At 41.5% G+C, this 21404-nt stretch overlaps 1 protein-coding gene and 1 pseudogene across 1 annotated transcript; both read right to left on the bottom strand.

Moving 5' to 3' along the window:
• Positions 1-1119: 1119 nt before the first annotated feature.
• LOC127648218 (GTPase IMAP family member 9-like) lies at positions 1120-2316 on the bottom strand. The gene is made up of 2 exons (XM_052132796.1): positions 1695-2316; positions 1120-1217 (listed from the first exon to the last, which is right to left on the bottom strand). Exons 1-2 carry the CDS (start codon positions 2314-2316, stop codon positions 1120-1122), a joined length of 720 nt encoding a protein of 239 aa, XP_051988756.1.
• Positions 2317-5681: 3365 nt separating this feature from the next.
• On the bottom strand, positions 5682-15090 carry LOC127647587 (GTPase IMAP family member 8-like; annotated as a pseudogene).
• Positions 15091-21404: the final 6314 nt, after the last annotated feature.

Genomic DNA, 21404 nt, shown 5'->3' with positions numbered 1-21404 from the left:
TTTATGTTTTTTTTGTGCTGCTGGAGAGTTTGATTCAGATGCATTGTGTTGGATGTGTGTTTTGTGTAATCCTGAGATGCATGATGAAGTTTTAGTTTGTGGAGTTGATGAATAATGATCTTTCTCACTGAGTTTCACACATTGTCTGTTTTGCAAATTTTCGTGTGGCTCTGACTGCAAGTCTTATGGCTGTCCCACGGCTGATTCCTTTACTCTCTGCTTTCTTTATGGCACTCTCTCTCTCTTCAGCGGTGACATCTACTCACTTCAGAAGTTTGGCTACAGCTGTTATGCACACATCAGAGAAAAAGGATTCCTGAGCTTCATGCCGTGACTCCTCTGCTAACCGCCAGGATATCCTCTGCCATTCTGTTTGATTGTGATTGACCTCTTTGTGCTCCTGTTGGTAATGCTTGAGTTTCTCCTCCAAATTATGTTTCTGAACCTCCTGGAGGTGCTCCTCTGTTCCCCTAAACACATCATTTGTGAAGTGTCCTCTGTTTTCTGCCACCATCACCTCTATTTTGCCAAGGAGATCTTTAAACTGTGGGAAACTGGCAGAGTTGTTGTTCAAAGCAAAGAATCGGTTTCCACAACTCTCAACTCACAACACTCTTAAAGTGTTTTAAGGTCTTAATCACCTTTCTGTAAAACCTCTTCAATGGTTTCATTTTTCTTTAGCTTATCCTTGTCTCCAAAAACTTCTTTCAGCTGCTTCACTGTATTTTTCTCCTCCTCAGTGAATCGTCCGACTTTAATCACGATGAGAAAAGCGTGCGGTCCAGGAGAGGATAAGAAGATGCATTTCACCATTTCTTTTATAACCTCGTCTTTACTGAGTTCAGTATCATAAAGTCCAGGAGTGTCGATCACTGAGATCTCTTTACCGATCCTCACATTGGTTTCTGATCTGCACTCTTTCGTCTGAGAGTTTGAGCAAGAAATAAACACATTTCTGCCGAGGATTACGTTTCCTGTTGCACTTTTTCAGACTCCAGTTTTCCCCAGTAACACCAGTCTGATCTATTCTTCCTTTCTTGAATCTGATGCTTAAGTGCAAGTTCTTCGGCTGGACTGTCTCCTGAAACTACAGCAGACCACATACAGTATATGCACCGTTTAATTACACACGACTCTGAACTTCTCTGTTTTAATGATCAGTGTGACATATTTGAGATTGATTTCATCCAGAGTGACTAAATTATTCATGCTTCTATCTTAGGGAACAATTTCCCATAGAGCAGAATGAACACAACTATGGATGTACTCCAGAAATGCTGTGGATTAAATGATCTGTCAGGGATTACTGTAACTGTTCAACAGCAGTTCAGTATGCGTTGTGATGCGTGGATTATATAGTTGTAGAAAATGTGAATATGTTCCGTGTTTACCAACAAATGAACCCAACTGAAATGATTGATATCTTTACTATCTATTACCCAGTACATTTCCATTCTTAATCTATAGTGGATAATCTATTTTGAGGTGAGCGTTGGTGTCTCGTGTTTTATTTCTAGTCGAGTTAATGGTTCATGAAATGTGAAACTTACTGCCACTGAATCATCAACTGAACAAATACAGGTACCATATTGTATCAGTGAGAATCTTAAAGAAACAATAACTACTCGTACTCAAGTCTGTAACAAATGGTGTTGATGTATCCCTAAAATTAATAATGACCAAAAAACACTTACAATCAATATCAGTCCCCTTGCTGTCACTCCTTTTCATTTGTCCCATGATGAATGTCCCACCGTTTCCTGCCACCATTCTCTCAATCTTCTGCAGTAATTGTGTGACCTGATCTTTTTCTTTACTCCTGTTATTGAAACAGTGAAATCTTCCTCCACATTCTGTCACCAGCTGCTGTAGATCCGCATGATCTTTGTCTGGTAGATATTCATCAATGGTCTGGTCCAGATCCTCCAGTTCATCTCCATGTGTGAACAGAACCATGATGTATTTCTGGACATCAGGTCCTAATATATCTTTAATCAAATATAAAATCTCTTCCTCATTTTCCACTTTTGTCTCTAAAGGCACGATCAGAAGAACTGCACTGAGACCTGCTGAACAGAGAATGAGGACTTTCTCTTTCAGACTCTTAAACTTCTCTTTAGAGAGATCTGGATCCAGTAGATCTGGAGGATCAATCACATGCACCTGCTTACGACCAATGTGTGTTATCTCATCACAAACTTCTGCTTCATGCCTCTTATTTCGTTTTCGAACTTCAAATTTGGACTTTAGTCCCAGTATTGTGTTTCCTGATGAGCTTTTCCCAGAACGCTTCCTGCCCATCAGAAGAATCCGCATCACTGGAGCTGGAGCCTCTAGATACCAACTCTGAGTCTGAAAACATTGATATGAATATGCAATAAAACACGCTCAAGTCAAGTGACAATTGAAATGTCATTCTTCAGTTTATTTACTATGTTTTTGCCGTATCTGTATGTGTTGCTTTAAGTTTCTGTTGCAAACACTGATGTTCCTTTTTCTGTTGATGTAGTGTTTGTGTTTTGAACAAATCTTGATCTGTATAGATTATTATTATTTATATGATATCCCTGATTCATACCGGATAACATGTCTCTCCAACTGTATTTCTGACATTTAAACATGTATGAGTCATGTATGACCTTCATGTAATAAAGCAAACATGGTTTATTCCATATTCCAAGCTTAGTTCATGTGATCACATTAACTGGTTTCACTTCCCTGGTTCCCTTTTCATCCCTTTTTCACGAATCTTGTTTGTAAAACGTATTGCTAATATCTGTAATATATATATATATACTTGTGGAATGAGCAAAACAGAAAGACAAATACATGAATGGTTGCTCATTAATTCACAAATAATATACAGCAATCTGTAAAAATGTCTGCTCAGCATGAAATGTTTAGAGCAGGACTGTGCATTATACATTTACACTGACATCCGTTACTGTCACAGACATACACCAAACATCAGAGAATAATAACTTAAAAATATTTGTTTCACTTTAGATTTCACTTAAATTCAAGTCTGTGAAGAAAAGACTTCTTACCATGAGGTGGTGAAGTATCCTCTGCCATCTTCACTATCTCTGACTCAGAGTGCTTTTGCTAAAACCATAAATATAGAATTAAAATAAATCATATACAAGAAAATTAAATAAATCTATCTTTTTGCATAAAACATGCCAATACAGGGAATGTAAACTTACAGAGAGAAGAGCTGCTGTTCTGAACATGTGCTTTTCTTTCACTTTTAGTTCTGGTTGGGCAGTTCCTCAGGGTTTAACCTCACCCTCAAATAGAGTCGCAAATGTGGAAATGATGAGTTGTGAGCACATGAATGACCACAGCAAACAGGGAAACTCAGAAATCTAGATGATACTCAAGCAGTGACTTTAGAAGAGTCGTGACATGATGGATGATTGATTTTGTGGAATGATATTAATTTCAGTGCTTTATTTCAATAGCATTACATTAGTTGATGATGTGTCATATATAACGAGATGAAGTCAGTGATTCACCCGCTCGGATTGTTTTATGTAAATGAATTGATCATTTGTTAAATACCCCATCATGCATTATTAATGCCGTAGGTCAGAAAAGGGTGTAAATGTATTATCTCACTAGAACATGAGGAAGATGAGCTTTTGCTGTTGTTAGTCATGACTTGAATACATGACACATTATAAGAATGAATGCCGACTCAGACGCAGGAGCTTCTCAAACGTTTCTACAAGAGTCCTGAAAGGGTTGCAGCACTTTGATGGTCCAACAGTTACATTTAGGCAGCATAAAAGTAATCCTGCAATCAGCGTCAGTGAATAATGAGAGAATTTATATTGTGGGTGAAATATTCCTTTAAGATAACAACTCTGAAAACATAAACACAAATGGCAAAACCTGTGTTCATAAACAGAAGATCAGAATCCATTGCAATCTTCAAAAGCCCCTAAAACACCCCTCATCTGGTATTTACAGAATAACTGTACTCACAAAGTCATGCGGTCTCATTGACACACAGAGTTTGAAGTGGCTGCCTCCAGATTAGCATAAACCAGACTTAAACATTATGCCAGGTTATATTTTAATGCATTTTATTCAGTATTCTTTGGATATAATATAGAATACAATACAAAAAGATTAGAGGTCGACCGATATTGGTTTTTTCAGGCCGATGCCGATCTTTTGAAATCCGGGTCGGCTGATGGTCGATTAATGCTGCCGGTTTATTTTGGCCGATATTTGGCCGATATGTGCTTGTTTTTAACCTCTTATTTGAAAGATAAAATGTAACACAAATAATTACTTAAGATAGACAAAATTTCTCAACAAATCGACATTTATTGAACACTTGACACTTAAATTAAAAATGTATTATGTAAAAGCATATTGTATAAATAATGAATAACAAATATATTAAATAAACAAAGCAGGTGTTACGAACTGCTCCGAGACACGAAGGTTGAGATCCAAATGCAGCTTTAATTAAGGGGCCATCCAGACACGTAATCCAATATTCAGAGCATCCAAGAGAAGCACAGGCATTACTAGGGATGGGTATCGGTAAGGTTTAATGGTATTACTATCTTACCGATACTGCTTATCGATCCGGTACTTTAACGCTATTCTTAACGGTTATTTTTGTTATATATATATATATATATATATATATATATATATATATAACAAATATAAACGTTATATAGGCACAGTGATTTTATTTCAGGAAGGTCTACTAACATTACTGTTCAGGTGTGGTCTAAAAGAAATCTAATAAAGTAATCAATTGTAAAATAACACTGCATACTTTATCATAGATAGATTAATGCTTATTAATGCAGAAGTTATTCATTCAAGAGCTGTAAGTGATTTTCTCTTTGCCTTTTGTTGTTTGATTCGCAGTAATGGCTCAATCGTCACATGTTTAATAGACCGCTTCCCCTTTAAGACCGAGTTCAGATCTAATAGACTCCTGATGCAGCATATTTTCTCCCAACTATTTCCATAACTACGTCCATTTAAGACATAAACTGTGTTTAAGTGAATCTCCAAGCCGGTCGTTTTGACATATTTTTGTGTATAGTTGATCGTTTAGACGCATGAAACCCAAAGTAGCCTATACTTTGCTTGTCTCTTTGTGGTGTGTTTCGGAGCGCGCGCCGCCTTGGGAACGGTATCTCTTGCGCTCTTTTTATTATTAAACGCGTCCCGCAATTTAGCAACAGTAGCTAGACTGCATTTTACAACAATCACCGATCGTGCTGATTCTGACGTTAAGTTTGAGTTTTAGGGAGAAATGTCAGTGCACCGCTGTGAAGGGAAGGAAGTTGTGCTAGACAGAATGCGGCTTATGTATAAATATTCTTTTTATAATCTTTGGAAGGCAAATCTAAAATAAAATCTGACTAATAATCACAGATCTAAACCAGGCTATGTCTGAATGTTTAGTTCTGTCACTCATTAAGCAGGGCTCGTGTTGTGCTCGCTGTGGCACCGCGTGAGGGATATCTCTCTCTCTCTCTCTCTCTCTCTCTCTCTCTCTCTCGCTCTCTCTCTCTCACTCTCTCTCTCTCTCGCTCGCTCTCTCTCTCTCACTCTCTCTCTCTCTCGCTCTCTCTCTCTCTCTCTCGCTCTCTCTCTCTCACTCTCTCTCTCTCTCTCTCGCTCTCTCTCTCTCATCTCTCTCGCTCGCTCTCTCTCTCTCTCTCTCTCTCTCTCTCTCTCTCTCTCTCTCTCTCTCTCTCTCTCTCTCTCTCTCTCTCTCTCTGACTGCGAATAGCTAAATTGCATCACAGACAAATGGTTTCATATTATTATACATAGAAATGGCTGGCGAGATAAAATAACTTTCTCTTTATAGCAACAAAGAATGTATTTTCTTAATTTCTCCAGTACCGACAGCAGAACCGATAACGTCCAAGCTTACCAAAGCCAGTCCTTCAATAGCCTATAGTGCGTTGGTATCTTTTTTATTACTGATTTCTCTGCATTGAGTGACAACCCCCTCAAATATAAGACACACAAACAGAACAAATAAAAGTCTCAGATTCACTGTCTGTACTTATTGTGACATGATAGCAACCCTTCTGCTGTGATAATGCAACTTCAACTACACTATCAATATCCAAAGTAGCCGAACGTCATGTTGCCTATCACGTTTTTTCTCGAAGTTGGCAGTAACATATCAAAAGTTTTTAATTAAATCTAAAGAAGTTATACAAATTTAACCCTTACTGTTTTCTCCAAGGAACTTAGCTCCTTCCTTAGGCACTGGATGAGGTCTGCTCACTCTGCTGGAGAATGACTCTAGGGGCAGCGTGCGTCGAACACGTGTTCCACAACAACACTAGGCTGCCCACAGATGCGCCTGCCTAATAATCGGCTTGATATACTTGGATATTGGCCGATGCCGATTATGTAAAAAATGCAAAAAATCGGCCGATTAATCGGTCGACCTCTAAAAAAGATCAAACTAAACAGTCCAATAACATATTTGCAAATGATCAACGTTAACCGAATATATTATCCAGGGGTGCAACTACACATGCTGAGGGGTATGCAACACCACTGTTGGTGCAATGATGCCATCTACACTGGAGGCGTCCGTTGAAGCACGTTGCAGACAATGAACGGATGCCCTGTCGTGTTGTATGCGCTGGCACTCCTGCCAACAATATGGACCGCTTTGGAAGTTTGGTTGGACGTGTCCAGTGCAGACATCCTCAAGCTGTTGCGGTGCATCATGCCAACGGACACGCCCGATGTAGACAGTTGAGGGGTTTATTTCCTGAACTTGTTAAAGTCTGTTCGTCTGGAACAATAAAGCTTACGGTCACACCGCAGCTGATGTGGCCCAAAGTTTCACTCACATGTGACACAGTTTAGAGGACTTGAGTGTAAAAACACCCATAGCAACTTGCATCCAATGTTTCACAACAGCAAGACCAGAGATCCCCACTGATACTTTGCGTCTCTTGTGAGAGGACATTTACCTGCACGTGCTGCGAGAGAAAGGGATCAGCCTGGAAGCAGTGCATCGTCTCACTCGTGGCACGCAATGGAAAATGCAACATTAAAGGGGTCATGTCTTCAGGAATAACATTTTCCTTGATCTTTTAACATATGAGAGTTTATTGTATTAAACATACTGTAAGTTTCTGACAAAAAGTCCAAAAAGAGCATTTCTTCACACCCTGCCTCAAAAACGGCTCGTTCTGACATATGTATACCAGTGATGTCACCATGAATGCATGACCGCCTCCAATCTGCAGACATCAACACCTACTTTTACATCATTGCACCCTTTCGGCCCCGCCCACTGGCATTCCAGTCTGTAAACAAACTCGAGTAAAGCAACAGATAGGCCTTGCTCCACTCTTGTAAAGAAACTTACTACTCATGCCCATCTGGACTATTTCGTTTAACCTTTCCATGCACTAGACAGATGTCTTTGACCGTTACCAGCGTTTCGCTTTAAAAGATGCTGTGTCAAGTTATAACTCTTAAAACGAGACCCTCACACGGTCTACACTGGACGCATCAAAGCAAACGATCCAAACTGGCCGGTCCATTTGTCCAGCTGTCTGGAGTAGTGCCAGCATGTGTGTTGTGAACAGTGACGTGTGTTTTTGTCACAGTAACACACTGTAGTGAACACTTCCACTGCAGACAGCATCATTTAATGTGTGCCGCGTTTATGAACGGTACAGCCATCACGTGTTACTCGGCTCCTTTCCACTGATATTGGATCATGTGTTATTTATGTATGTTTAATCATGAATGCTGGGCAGTTTGATTCACATGTAATGTGTTGGATTTGTGTGATGTGTAACCCTGATAGTTTCTGTTGTTTTGGAGCTGGTTCATTCTTCCCATTGAGTTTCAGATACAGTGTATTTAGCTGCACGATGTTAGTCAATCATAACAGTGATTAACCAAACATTTCAGTCCGAGGGCCAGACACAGGGTGGGAAATTATCATATTTTTCACAAATGACTTTACAAAAAAAACGTTATTAACATTATTAGTGGATCCCAACATTTTATGTTTTCAGTTGGAGGGATTAATCAAAAAGCTAAAGTGTTTGATTATTAACTTGACTGTTCTCACTGAACTGTACACATTTTCTCACGTGATAGTTTCATTAAGGCCCCACCCAAAATTCCTGATATCATCATAAGATCTCGAGGCTTCTTTAGAATGTAAAATGCTCCACCAATTATGCAAATACTTGCAATGATGACGCTCAATGCATGATTTCGTGGCACCTCTATAGAATGCTGTGTCATGTTAAATACATTGTGCTCCTGTATATACTGCTCAATATTCTCCTGAATGCACTTCTCTGCTCCTTCAAACATCTCACTGGTGAAGTGCATCCCTCCATTGTCTGCCATCATCATCTCTATTTTCTTGAGGAGATCTCTGAACTGTGGGTAACTGGCGGATTTGTTGTCCAGACAGAAGTATCTGTTTCCACAGTTCTTTACAAGAGTCTGAAGATCTGGATCAGCTTTCTGTAGATATTCTTCAATGGATTTATTTTCCTGGTCTAACTGATCTTTGTGAGTGAAGATGATCATTGTGTATTTCTCCATGTGTTCTCCAAACACTTCTTTCAGCTGCTTCACTGTATTTTTCTCCTCCTCAGTGAATCGTCCGACTTTAATCACGATGAGAAAAGCGTGCGGTCCAGGAGAGGATAAGAAGATGCATTTCAACATTTCTTTAATAACCTCGTCTTTACTGAGTTCAGTATCATAAAGTCCAGGAGTGTCGATCACAGAGATCTCTTTACCGATCCTCACATTGGTTTCTGAGCTGCACTCTTTCGTCTGAGAGTTTGAGTCAACAGAAGATTTAAACACATTTCTACCGAGGATTGCGTTTCCTGTTGAGCTTTTCCCAACCCCAGTTTTCCCCAGTAACACCAGTCTGATCTGCTGTTTTCTTCTCTCAGGAATCAGATGCTCATCTGCTGGACTCTCTCCTGAAACTACAGAAAAAACAGAGCTCAACTCACTCAATATATCAATGTGCTGTTATTTAAATACTTTTTTACAGTACACAAATAATCTGGCTTCCCCATTTTAAAGATTAGTTTCACAACATATTAGTGACTCTGTGGTATACATTTTTAAAGTAATTTAGAATGACAAATAGACGTACAATTGACATCAGTGTCTCTGCTCCTTCTCCTTTGTGCTTTGATTAATTTCCCACCATTTTCTCCTGCCATTCTCTCAATCTTCTGCAGTAATTGTGTGACCTGATCTTCTACTTCACGTTTGTTATTGAAACAGTGAAATCTTCCTCCACATTCTGTCACCAGCTGCTGTAGATCCGCATGATCTTTGTCTCGTAGATATTCATCAATGGTCTGGTCCAGATCCTCCAGTTCATCTCCATGTGTGAACAGAACCATGATGTATTTCTGGACATCAGGTCCTAATATATCTTTAATCAAATATAAAATCTCTTCCTCATTTTCCACTTTTGTCTCTAAAGGCACGATCAGAAGAACTGCACTGAGACCTGCTGAACAGAGAGCTGAGGACTTTCTCTTTCAGACTCTTAAACTTCTCTTTAGAGAGATCTGGATCCAGTAGATCTGGAGGATCAATCACATGCACCTGCTTTCCATTGATCTGTGACGTATCCTCACAAACATCAACTTGAGGCCTTTTAACTTGAAACTTCCTTTGTCCCAGTATTGTGTTTCCTGATGACCTTTTCCCAGAACCCTTCCTGCCCACCAGAAGAATCCGCATCACTGGATCAGCTGAGCCACCTGACAACTCTGAAACAGACAGGAAGTATGGGATATGAAAAAAGAAATCAGGTTTGTCATGCTCATTGTAGGCAAAGTTCTGAAACAAACACAAAACAGAAACAGCAATGATGGCTGCTGAATGATTTCTAATTACATGTCACACTTTCCACTAATATGTTCCAAAATAGGACCTGAAATTCTTCAGTATTTTTTCAACAAATGCTCAGTGAAAGGATGTGGCTTAAACTTCTTCACACTCAGGCGGTCAAACTAAATATGAGCCATTTATTTTTTATAAATTCCATATTTTTTGCATTAACACGCATATAGGCAGATTGTGTTTGAAGTCTAAGCATTCAGGTGTGTCAGCGCCTCTGCCGTCAGTGTTTGGTGTTGCGCTTGTTCGCACACCGGACGCGTCTGGCAGACGACATGGTGTGCTATAAAATTGGAGAAAAATAAGTCGCTGGTGCCCTGTTTTGACTCCGAATGCTGCTCAAATTTCTGCTGCACTAATATTGGGTAGGTTCCCCTTGTGCCCCCAAAATAGCACCAACCCGCATCTCAGAACAGCATTCAGAGATTATATTCTTCTCATCACAATTGTACAGAGTGGTTATCTGAGTTACTGTAGACTTTATCAGTTCAAACCAGTCTGGCCATTCTCTGTTGATCTCTCATCAACAAGTGTTTCATACACAGAACTGTTGCTCACTGGATGATTTTTGTTTTTGCACCATTCGGAGTAAATTCTAGAGACTGTTGTGTGTGAAAATCCCAGGAGATCAGCAGTTACAGAAATACACATCTATGCCTTTTTTGGAGCAGACCCGGAGGGATCCATGGGCTCTGCTTTCCGTTTCAAATTGTTGTGCCGTCAGGACGCTTTTGCTGCACGTTCTGATACGCAGATGCCGGTGATACAGCGGTATGGGGCTTTTAGTCGGGCGGTGGCTGGAAACAGAGCGAGGGCAAACCAGCTGTAATATACTCCATTTGGGCATAAAGTGTCTCATAGCCTGGGACTGCTGCTGAAGAACTTATTCACAGAGCCGCCAAAGAGGTCAGCTGAAGACACTGGAGCATTCAAAAGAGGGTCAGCCATTTACATCGATCCAGAACTGCCTGGTTGACCATGGACTTGCCGATGGCCTGCGCACTGACTTTCGTGGTATGCAGTGCCAAATTTGTAGCGGTGAAGAGCTCTTTGAATGTCTCTGGATCGAAGCTGTGCTCATCCATTTGCCTGAGGAGCTTGGCTTGAAATTCCTGGAGCACCGCCATTGTGTGGAGTGCTGATCCAGCTTGTTCTGCTGCTGAGCAAGTGTTTCCCGCCAATTCAGACGTTTGTCGACAGGGTTTGGAAGGATGTACCTGTTACTCGCTGGGCAGAGGTGTGCTGCTACCAATTCCTCCACAGGGGGTAATTGGGCAGAACCATTTTCTTCCCCATGATCCACATTAAATAATGCGATCCACACGTCACTGCGCGAGCGCACCATATAAGATCACACGCCAGGACTTGGATAGTTTGTTGTGGACTTTGGAGAAGAGTTGGGCAAACGCTGCCGTTTGACGGTGTCTGGACCACTGAAACCATTTATCGAGGCGAGACTGTTCTGGTTCCTCTGGGCGAGACCACTCAGTCCGAAGCTCTTCGACCGCCCTTGTAAGGACGCGGAGAATCTCCCTTTCAGAGGCGTGTGCACAATCCTCACCGGGGGGAAGGGCGCAGCATCATCCACTGACCACTCGCCTGATGCAGCGAGAGACATAATGACATCGTCATTATTATCCCCAGCATCAGAACCTCTGCACGAGACAAGGCCGCATGGTCTTTCAGAAGGCCGGAGCTCGTCTCGCACATAGCGTATCGGAAAACATGCGCTTTGGAGAGATTGAGGGGCGTGTGCCGCTACAAGGACCATCTCAAAGTCACCCTACTCGACCTCGTTGCCCCTCCATGCTTCCTCATGTGAATCCTTTGGTATTACAGAAGAGGCGGGTGGGAGGGCGCGTGAGGCTGAATCATCCCTCAGAACGAGGGTAATTCATGAGCGAAGCATCTTGAGACTCACAGTAAGAGCAGTCGGTCTCTATAAGAGCTGAATGTGTGGGCATGGCCATGCTCTCATGCTGATCTGACGGTGGGATGTGCCTCTCGCACAAGGAGCACTTACGGAACGACATCTTTAAAAAGACGCGAACACGTATGTGACTCTTTTAGATATATAAATCCATATGTATTTATAATCACACAATATACAACTGCTTTGTAAGGATACACAAACCCTGCTGAAGCGCTGCGGAGAATCAGGATGCTGAGGCCCGTTCACCAGCGAAGCGTCAATCGGCGAGGCGGTGTGATGTTTGCCAGAACACTGCAGGGGAGCGGAATGTTTTCCCGCAAAGATTTCATCACTGACTTGTGTATATCGACGCCGAAGGTAGAGGGCTTCTAGACAAGAGATGATCTCTGTCTTGAAGGAAGAATTTCTGAGGAAATATTGTCTGTGCACCTGATTTTATAGCGGTCAGTTTTGTCCCAAAACATGCTTTATATCCCCCAACTTTATGAAATAAGAGTTGGAGGGAGAGTCTGTACCCATCATACACTAAGCGATTTTCTCTGACATCCTCAAAATCTGCAGATTGGAGCCTCGACTAGCACCAACTCTGCCCGACTAATCTAAAATCGGTGCAAAAGTCATGTAGTGTAAACCAGCCTTAAGATAAACGAGAAAACTTTCAGCTCCTAAGTTCAAAATGTTAACATTTGTTAGTGGCTGTTAGATAAACTGCATACTCTCTTAATTGACCTCCAAGAACTTTACATCAGATAAAAGCCTTGACGCCTGCCACAGCTATCGAAAGGGAAAACTGCATTTGAGTCTCACAGAAATCATCATATTTGGTACAAACTGTCTAATTTTATGGAGAATTTAGAAAACCTTGAGTATTATTGAGAGGATGTGATTGAAGTTTACTTTGGGGCTGTTTACTATGCGTTTTTTATTTCCGTCTGTTATTTTGTCTCACTGCTTTTTCTTGCGGCGTTCGTGTTACATTACATTGAAAGTGGTTCAAAATGAGACCTGTGCGTTCACTATTCCGTTGCACTCCGTCTTGCTGTTTTGGGCTCAAGAACGTTTCTTATGTGAACAACCACAGAGTTAAATGAGATTTTGGGAAGTATTGGTTGTGATGAATTCAGCAGACATTCAGTGTTCATTTGATCCTGGTGCCCTTGACTGACTGATGACGACTACTCAATCTGTCACATATTTGATCCTTGTTACCATATCTTCTTGCTAAACATGTGTACTCTCTTACTTTAATGTTTTACTATAGAATTAATAAATGTCATGATCCAATTCCCCTATTTGTGTCATGCTCCAAATCAAAAAAGAACAAATCCTGCACACAACCATAACTTGCAGAAAAATAACAGACATCCTGATGAAAGTAATTAAACGTTGCAATAAAAGTTATGTGATTTTTCTGCAAGTTATGGTTGTGTGTGGAGTTTTTCATTTTTTGTCTTGATTACAGTATATGTCCTACCAACCAATCTTCAGGTGTGCTAGGTTTTTTTTTAATTGTCATGCTCCAATTAAAAAAAAAAGCAAATATGTTTTCTTTATTATTAATGCTAAACTCTGAGTTCAACACATGTGACTGCACAAGTTAATACACTGTTGTGTACACTGATAGTAAACTGGAAGAAGTGTGTAAATGTTGTTGGGTCTGTAATACAAGTGTTAAAATGTATGTTTTTTCAAATGATGCGTTATAGTAACAGTGGATATCGTAATACAGCAGAGTCGGAGTAACAGAGTAAATAAACAAGTGTTTACATAATTCCTTGTACTTGTGATTTCTGTGAAAGTGAATAAAACACTGAGTTGTTGTAGCGCCTCTAGTGATCGTTTCACCTGAACAGCAGAGAAATGGACCTGGAGACACATTAAACGAGTTTTGTTCAAATGTATATAGAAACAGGTTTTGACTATGAGACCAGGTTGAAAATAACACTGCATGGGATGTTAGCATGGGTAATATACAGGACTTCAGCTATGAATTACAGTATTCAGTAAAATCCTGTGAAGATCAAGTGCATCTTACGGTCTTACAGTAACAAGCTGGTAACACAGTTACTGCAAAAAACCACGGTAAGGTAGTGTGACCATACATCCTCTTTTTCCCAGACATGTCCTTTTTTACAGACCTTAAAAAAGCGTCCGGCCGGGATTTCTAAATTTGCAAAAAAGTCTTGCAAAAATGGCTGTAGTTGCATTATGATGTGCATCTGGTCTAATATTTATTTGTGTGTGTGCGCATATTTGCATTGTTTTAACCCCTCTTTGCAAGCCCCGCCTTCTCGCACACCAATTGGTCAATTATAAGAGGCTTTCAGCAACTATTGGCCAAATTCCTGCCTGTCAAGCTCTCCAATTTCCCCCAGGGCACAAAACAAACTAGAACCGCTACTGCAGCTGAGTGGAAACAATGCCCAAACGAAAGAGCAAATTTACAGAAGATTTGAACAAAAATCCCCATGCTTTCATCCCGGTGCAGATCCATGGGAAGCAGAATGTATGACATGTAAGTTGCTAATAAAGCTGCACGTGATTTAGAAGCATAAAGGGTCAGCAAAAGGCCAAAGTTCATCAGGTAAATCAACAGACTACATTTCAGGTAAAGTTGTTATCACATTGCTTCATTTTCCATGTCCATTCAAAATAATATTAATATTAAATGAATGTACACTCATGGCATCACAGATTTTATTTTAGTACATGGGCATTCAAAAGAATGATGGACATTTGTATTTATTTATATATATTTATGTTATGCTAATAGAGTCTTTTTCACTGTATTTAAGTTGCATTCAAAATAAAAAGGTGTCCTGTTTATGGAAAACTAGAATACGGTGACCCTTTAGGGCTAACAGTGCAGTTTTACACACCCGTTTCCTGATAACTCATTTATGACTGAAATATTCAGATAATACTACACAAACACCTTCAATAATAAAATTCAACCATATTTCAGCAGCAAACGCAGCGATTGTCAGTCTTTGAGTCCGTGTAAACAGATTCTTACCAGGAAGTGAAGAAGGGCCCTCCGCCATCGTCACCGTAAACAACTCCAGACAGATCTCAACAAGCCAAATATGATTCTTCTTACAAAAACAGTATCTGGAAAACCAACTCAAACACTCAGACATTGATAAATCATGCTTTATATACACAACATGTCATATAAGGCACTTTACAGGAAAAACTCACAGAGAAGAGTCTGTTCTGTCGTCACTGCAGTTTACTTTCACTTTTGATGCATTTCCTTGTTCTTCCAGATACCTGTAGAGGGGAGGGGCTTCTGCTGCTTCATGTCAGGATATTTAAGGTAACAGGATATTTGCCTTCTCCAGTATATAAATAGCATGGTAAACTAAATATGTGTTCAGAAAAATCATAATCTCACCCAGAAAACCCAACAGATTGATCTTGCTAAACATTTTCTCACATGAGCTGCTGCTGTACACACAACACAACTTACACAAGTCTCCCTATTCGATGTTCTTGGCATTGTGCCATGAGAAGTTTCCTATTGTTTTCTGCCACCATTTATTCAATCTCAAACTTTATCTCTCACATGCATCACATGAGCTGGTACTGTCCTTTAAAATCTTTACACTCTCAAAACAGATCATCAGAATATAATGCAGATCTCCACTATCATCACAAGAGTGTTAAAATATTAATTCAACGTTCTGATCTTTCAGTAAAAATATCCCTAATGGGAAAGGTACAGATTCTGGGTACAGATATAAGCCATTCAGGGTTATTAAAATAGAGTTTATAGAGATTTCTGATTTGAATTTTAATATGTTACAATGAGAGTGAATACAATCGATCTGTGCTTCTGTGACGCTACTGAGTGTTGTCTGTTACAAATAGACTAAAATATAACAATATCATCTGCCACCAACAATCATACATGTGATTATCTAATCAGCCAATCGTGTGTCAGCAGTGCAGTAAATCATGCAGATACAGGTCAGGAGCTTCAGTTAATGTTCACATCAACCATCAGAATAGGGAAACTATTTAATCTAAGGGATTTCAACCGTGGGATTGTTGGTGCCAGACGTGCTGGTTTGAGTATTTCTGGGATTTTCACACACAACAGTCACTAGAATTTACTCTGAAAAACAAAACACATCCAGTGAGTGTCAGTTCTGTGTATGAAACACTTGTTGATGAGAGAGATCAACAGAGAATGGCCAGACTGGTTTGAACTGATAAAGTCAACACTAACTCAGATAACCACTCTGTACAATTGTGCTGAAAAATATGATCTCTGAATGCTGTTCTGAGATGGAGGTTGGTGCTGTTTTGGCTACACGAGGGGGAACTACACAGTATTAGGCAGGTGGCAAGGGTCTTTCATTACATCAGGCATGGAGCCAGGTCAACCCAGTTTTACATTACAGGTGGTGGGGCTGACAGGATTTTTCCTTGCTGCTGATATCAGAGAAATTTATCAGAGCCCTTGAGCAAGAATATCCATCAAAGTCTGAGTTCTTAAATTTGTTTGGAGAATCAGGGATCTGGATTCAGGACTGTAGGACTGGACCGGACCAGGGGCTGTACAACTCCTTGATAACCAACCAATCATCTCTTCATTAACCATCCAACAAATCTCAGGAACCCAGTAGTAAGTCTCCAGCTGAGGTCTGGAGATCATATGTTTTGACATGGGTCAACCCCGGGGTCTTTGAAGACATCACAGGGCGAGCTAGAGGATTCTGGATTCAAGACTGATTTTGTAGGGCTGGACCAGGGGCTGTGCGACTCCTTAATGACTCAATGGTCTCCTCCTCAATAACATGCCAGCAAATCTCTGGAACTCAGGTGAGGTCTGGAGATCATAAGCTTTGACATGGGTCATCCCCGGGGTCTTTAAATACATCAGGTGGAGAGCTGGAGAGTCACATCAACCCAGTTTTACATATTTAGGGTAACATGACAGTTGCTCAGCACTCCACTGGCCCAACTAGTAGACTCAGCAGGTCAGTTGAACATTTGCTACTGGAGACTCTGGGCTTCGAGAAGACATATCCATACTAAAGAATTTACTGAATCAAAGTATTCAATACAGTTCCAAAAGAAACACCAGTTACTAAAACGGTTGAAGAGTAAACTAACCAAGCATGAAGAAACATCAGTAATTACAAAAATCTGCACTTTTTATTCATTTTGTTCAGTGAAAATACTTAAAATACTTATTGGTTACCACCATCTTGGAAATGATGTCAAATGATGCTTCTTGCTGAGGTCAGGGCTGATCGATCTACCCTGACTTCACAAATCAGATGTCCAACTTTCAGCGGAGTTCCGGTCATTATTTTCAAGTAGGAGGTGGGAATATTATGAGTACCGAACACTAATACAACACACTATTAGTGTTCCCTAACCTTGTTCCTGGAGGCACACCAACAGAGCATATTGTCAATGTCTCTTTAATCTAACACACCTGATACAACTCATCAGTAGACACTCAAAGACCTGAAATAGATGCGTAAGATCAGGGAGACATCCAAACTTTTGGTGTGCCTCCAAGAACAGGGTTGGGAAACATTAGCTATAATATAAAAGATAGGTCACTGGGATCTTGATTTCACCCCATAAGGTGAGAAGAAGGCTGGCCCAGGACTCAGGCCTTCAAAAAAGCATCTTAAAATAAGGTGAAGCCGATGGATGTCCCGGGGGACAATAAAGAGAACATATGAGGGCCTAGTCAAAGAAAGTTCACTAAATAAACTTTATGAATTAATTATTCTGATATTTCTGTCAATAAAATGGAAAACTTACATATGATACAGATCTATTGATATAACAGTTGCATATAACGATTAACAATGCATTTATGAAAGCTTCATGTTGAGTATGAACAGTAGTGACTTTGAGTGAGTGTAAAAGTCTCAGACATGTTCAGTTTGAATGTATATTTTAAATGATGAATATAGTTCAGCTGGCACTGGATTCTCACATGGAGTTTATTAGAAAACAAACTGAAGTGTTTCAACACAGACACTCACACCGATTTCTGTTTCCAGAATTTATAAAGAATTGATATTGATTCTGAACATGAATTATAATTAATTTTATAGTTAATAATATGTGTAGGAATTGTAATAATTTTTAACTGGTCAGTATATTATCAAAACATATCAATTTATGTTAAGTACTCAAATAATCGACCCATGCACTGTTCAAAATATCTTTATCAGAAACATCCTAACCTTTACCACTACCACTGCACTGACTCCTCCCCATTTGGTTCATCCCACTGCCTTGACTACTCTCTACTGGCCCATTTACCTGCACTGACTCCTTACTGGCCCATCCCACTGCCATGACTCTTCCCCACTGACTCCTCCCCATTTGGCCCATCCCACTGCCATGACTCTTCCCCACTGACTCCACTCCATTTGGCTCATCCCACTGCTACGACTCCTCCCCACTGGCCCCTTCCACTGCCCTGACACCTCCCCATTTGGTCCACCCCACTGCTGACTCCTCCCCACTGGTCCCTCTCACTGCCATGACTCATACACACTAGCCCCTCCCATATCACTGACTCCTCCTCATTGGCCCCTCTCACTGACATAACTGGGGTTAACAGGGGAGGAGTCCAGTCAGCGTTACATTCCAAAAATCTAGAGCACTAAACACACACATTAATAGCAGTGAATAAAATCAAATAAAAGTGTAAAAGAGATTTTTAAGTCTTCAGAATTAAAGATTTACTCATAAACTTTTAAAGCTTGATGAGAGATTTCAGGGCAATCCAGAAAACAGCACAATAGTGTGCACAAACACACGGCTCCCTGATTGTGTTTAAACGACACATTTACTGATCTTCTGTTACCCTGCCCTGATCCAACCGGAGTCAATATACTCTCAGTCTGTCTCTCTCAGTCTCTGGACAGCTGTAGGTCGATAAATCTGAGTGAGAACGAGAGATTCATGCCCAATTTCTGATCTCTTTCCTCTTCTCTTCCTCTCGGAGAATCCTCTGAAACACTTCAACAGTGCACAGCATCAGAGAGAAGCATGTATACATCAACTTAAACAAGATCACATCTTAGACTCTACCTCAGCACATTACACATTTATTGTAGTTAGAACATAACATATGTGATTAACTACAGTAACAAACTACAGAATAATTTATATAAAAAAAGAAATCAAAACTGAGTAAGTCAAATATTTTTTTTATTGTTGGCATTTTTAGGCTATTGGCCAATAACCGTGCCTTCTTGGATCCTTAACAGAAGTGTTACAGCACCCCCTGTATCGCTTCCTAAAACTGAAACATTATTTATTAACAGGCTGTCATTAAGAGTCCAGAAGTTTCTAGGACTGTTGAATAAAAGCATATCAAGACTTTATTGATATAACCATTCAATTACAGGTTCTGTTCAGAGAGCACATTTTCTGCTTTTAAAATAGTTTTGAATGAATTTTGAGTAGCTGAGCTACAGGAACATTGTATCAACTCAACAATGCAGCATATTAACAGCAACCTGACACATTCTCTGTATCGGTATTGCACATGTGCATAGAGCATTGCTTCAACACTGATAAAGTTAAGAATATTACATAGGCTACTATCACATATTCCCTGTATATTGTCTTGACTTTTATTTTGAAATTCTTGTTTAGTTCCTGTTTCCTGTTAGTTTTGTAGTCCTTTGTAGTTTCATTTTATGATTGTTTTTCCCCTGATTGTTTCCACAGGTGTTCCTCGTTCCCTTGTTTGCCCCCTGTGTATTTAAGCCCTTGATTTCCCTGTTTCCTTTGTCAGTCTTTACATGTATTTTCATGTTCTGTACCTGTTTCACAATGTTTTATTTTCATTTTTTGTTTCCTTTTTCATTTTTTGTTTATATTAAAAAGCTGGTTTTAGATCCTCCATCCTCGCCTACCATGTCACAGCAACGCCTCAGCCTGCTCCATATCACAGCAGCGCCTCAGCCCGCTCCATGCCATGTCACAGCAACGCCTCAGTCTGCTCCATGCCATGTCACAGCAACGCCTCAGCCTGCTCCATTCCATGTCACAGCAGCGCCTCAGTCTGCTCCATTCCATGTCACAGCAGCGCCTCAGTCTGCTCCATTCCATGTCACAGCAGCGCCTCAGTCTGCTCCATTCCATGTCACAGCAGCGCCTCAGTCTGCTGCATTCCATGTCACAGCAGCGCCTCAGCCTGCTCCATTCCATGTCACAGCAACGTCTCAGTCTGCTCCATTCCATGTCACAGCAGTGCCTCAGTCTGCTCCATTCCATGTCACAGCAGTGCCTCAGCCTGCTCCATGTCACAGCAGCGCCTCAGCCTGCTCCATTCCATGTCACAGCAACTCCTCAGTCTGCTCCATTCCATGTCACAGCAGTGCCTCAGCCTGCTCCATGTCACAGCAGCGCCTCAGCCTGCTCCATTCCATGTCACAGCAGCGCCTCAGCCTGCTCCATTCCATGTCACAGCAGCGCCTCAGTCTGCTCCATTCCATGTCACAGCAGCGCCTCAGTCTGCTCCATGCCATGTCACAGCAACGCCTCAGTCTGCTCCATTCCATGTCACAGCAGCGCCTCAGCCTGCTCCATTCCATGTCACAGCAACGTCTCAGTCTGCTCCATTCCATGTCACAGCAGTGCCTCAGTCTGCTCCATTCCATGTCACAGCAGTGCCTCAGCCTGCTCCATGTCACAGCAGCGCCTCAGCCTGCTCCATTCCATGTCACAGCAACTCCTCAGTCTGCTCCATTCCATGTCACAGCAGTGCCTCAGCCTGCTCCATGTCACAGCAGCGCCTCAGCCTGCTCCATTCCATGTCACAGCAGCGCCTCAGCCTGCTCCATTCCATGTCACAGCAGCGCCTCAGTCTGCTCCATTCCATGTCACAGCAACTCCTCAGCCCGCTCCATTCCATGTCACAGCAACTCCTCAGTCTGCTCCATGCCATGTCACAGCAGTGCCTCAGCCCGCTCCATTCCATGTCACAGCAACGCCTCAGCCCGCTCCATGCCATGTCACAGCAGTGCCTCAGCCCGCTCCATGTCACAGCAGCGCCTCAGCCCGCTCCATGCCATGTCACAGCAACGCCTCAGCCCGCTCCATGTCACAGCAGCGCCTCAGCCCGCTCCATGCCATGTCACAGCAACGCCTCAGTCTGCTCCATGCCATGTCACAGCAACGCCTCAGTCTGCTCCATTCCATGTCACAGCAGCGCCTCAGTCTGCTCCATGCCATGTCACAGCAACGCCTCAGTCTGCTGCATTCCATGTCACAGCAGCGCCTCAGCCTGCTCCATGCCATGTCACAGCAACGCCTCAGTCTGCTCCATTCCATGTCACAGCAGTGCCTCAGCCTGCTCCATGTCACAGCAGCGCCTCAGCCTGCTCCATGCCATGTCACAGCAACGCCACAGCCTGCTCCATTCCATGTCACAGCAACGCCTCAGTCTGCTCCATTCCATGTCACAGCAGCGCCTCAGTCTGCTCCATTCCATGTCACAGCAGCGCCTCAGTCTGCTCCATTCCATGTCACAGCAACGCCTCAGCCC

Source organism: Xyrauchen texanus, chromosome 8 (assembly GCF_025860055.1).
Source record: "Xyrauchen texanus isolate HMW12.3.18 chromosome 8, RBS_HiC_50CHRs, whole genome shotgun sequence".
In the NCBI taxonomy this organism is placed as follows: domain Eukaryota; kingdom Metazoa; phylum Chordata; class Actinopteri; order Cypriniformes; family Catostomidae; genus Xyrauchen; species Xyrauchen texanus.
The sequence above is the reverse complement of the archived record's forward strand: the minus strand, read 5'-3'. Positions and strand labels throughout refer to the sequence as shown.

Excerpts from the sequence above, each read along its gene's own strand:
- LOC127648218 (XM_052132796.1), bottom strand. The coding sequence starts at position 2,316 with ATGCGGATTCTTCTGATGGGCAGGAAGCGTTCTGGGAAAAGCTCATCA. Across the intron at positions 1,218-1,694 it reads CAAGGGGACTGATATTGATT|ATAGAAGCATGAATAATTTA; the intron begins GTAAGTGTTTTT and ends TTGTTCCCTAAG.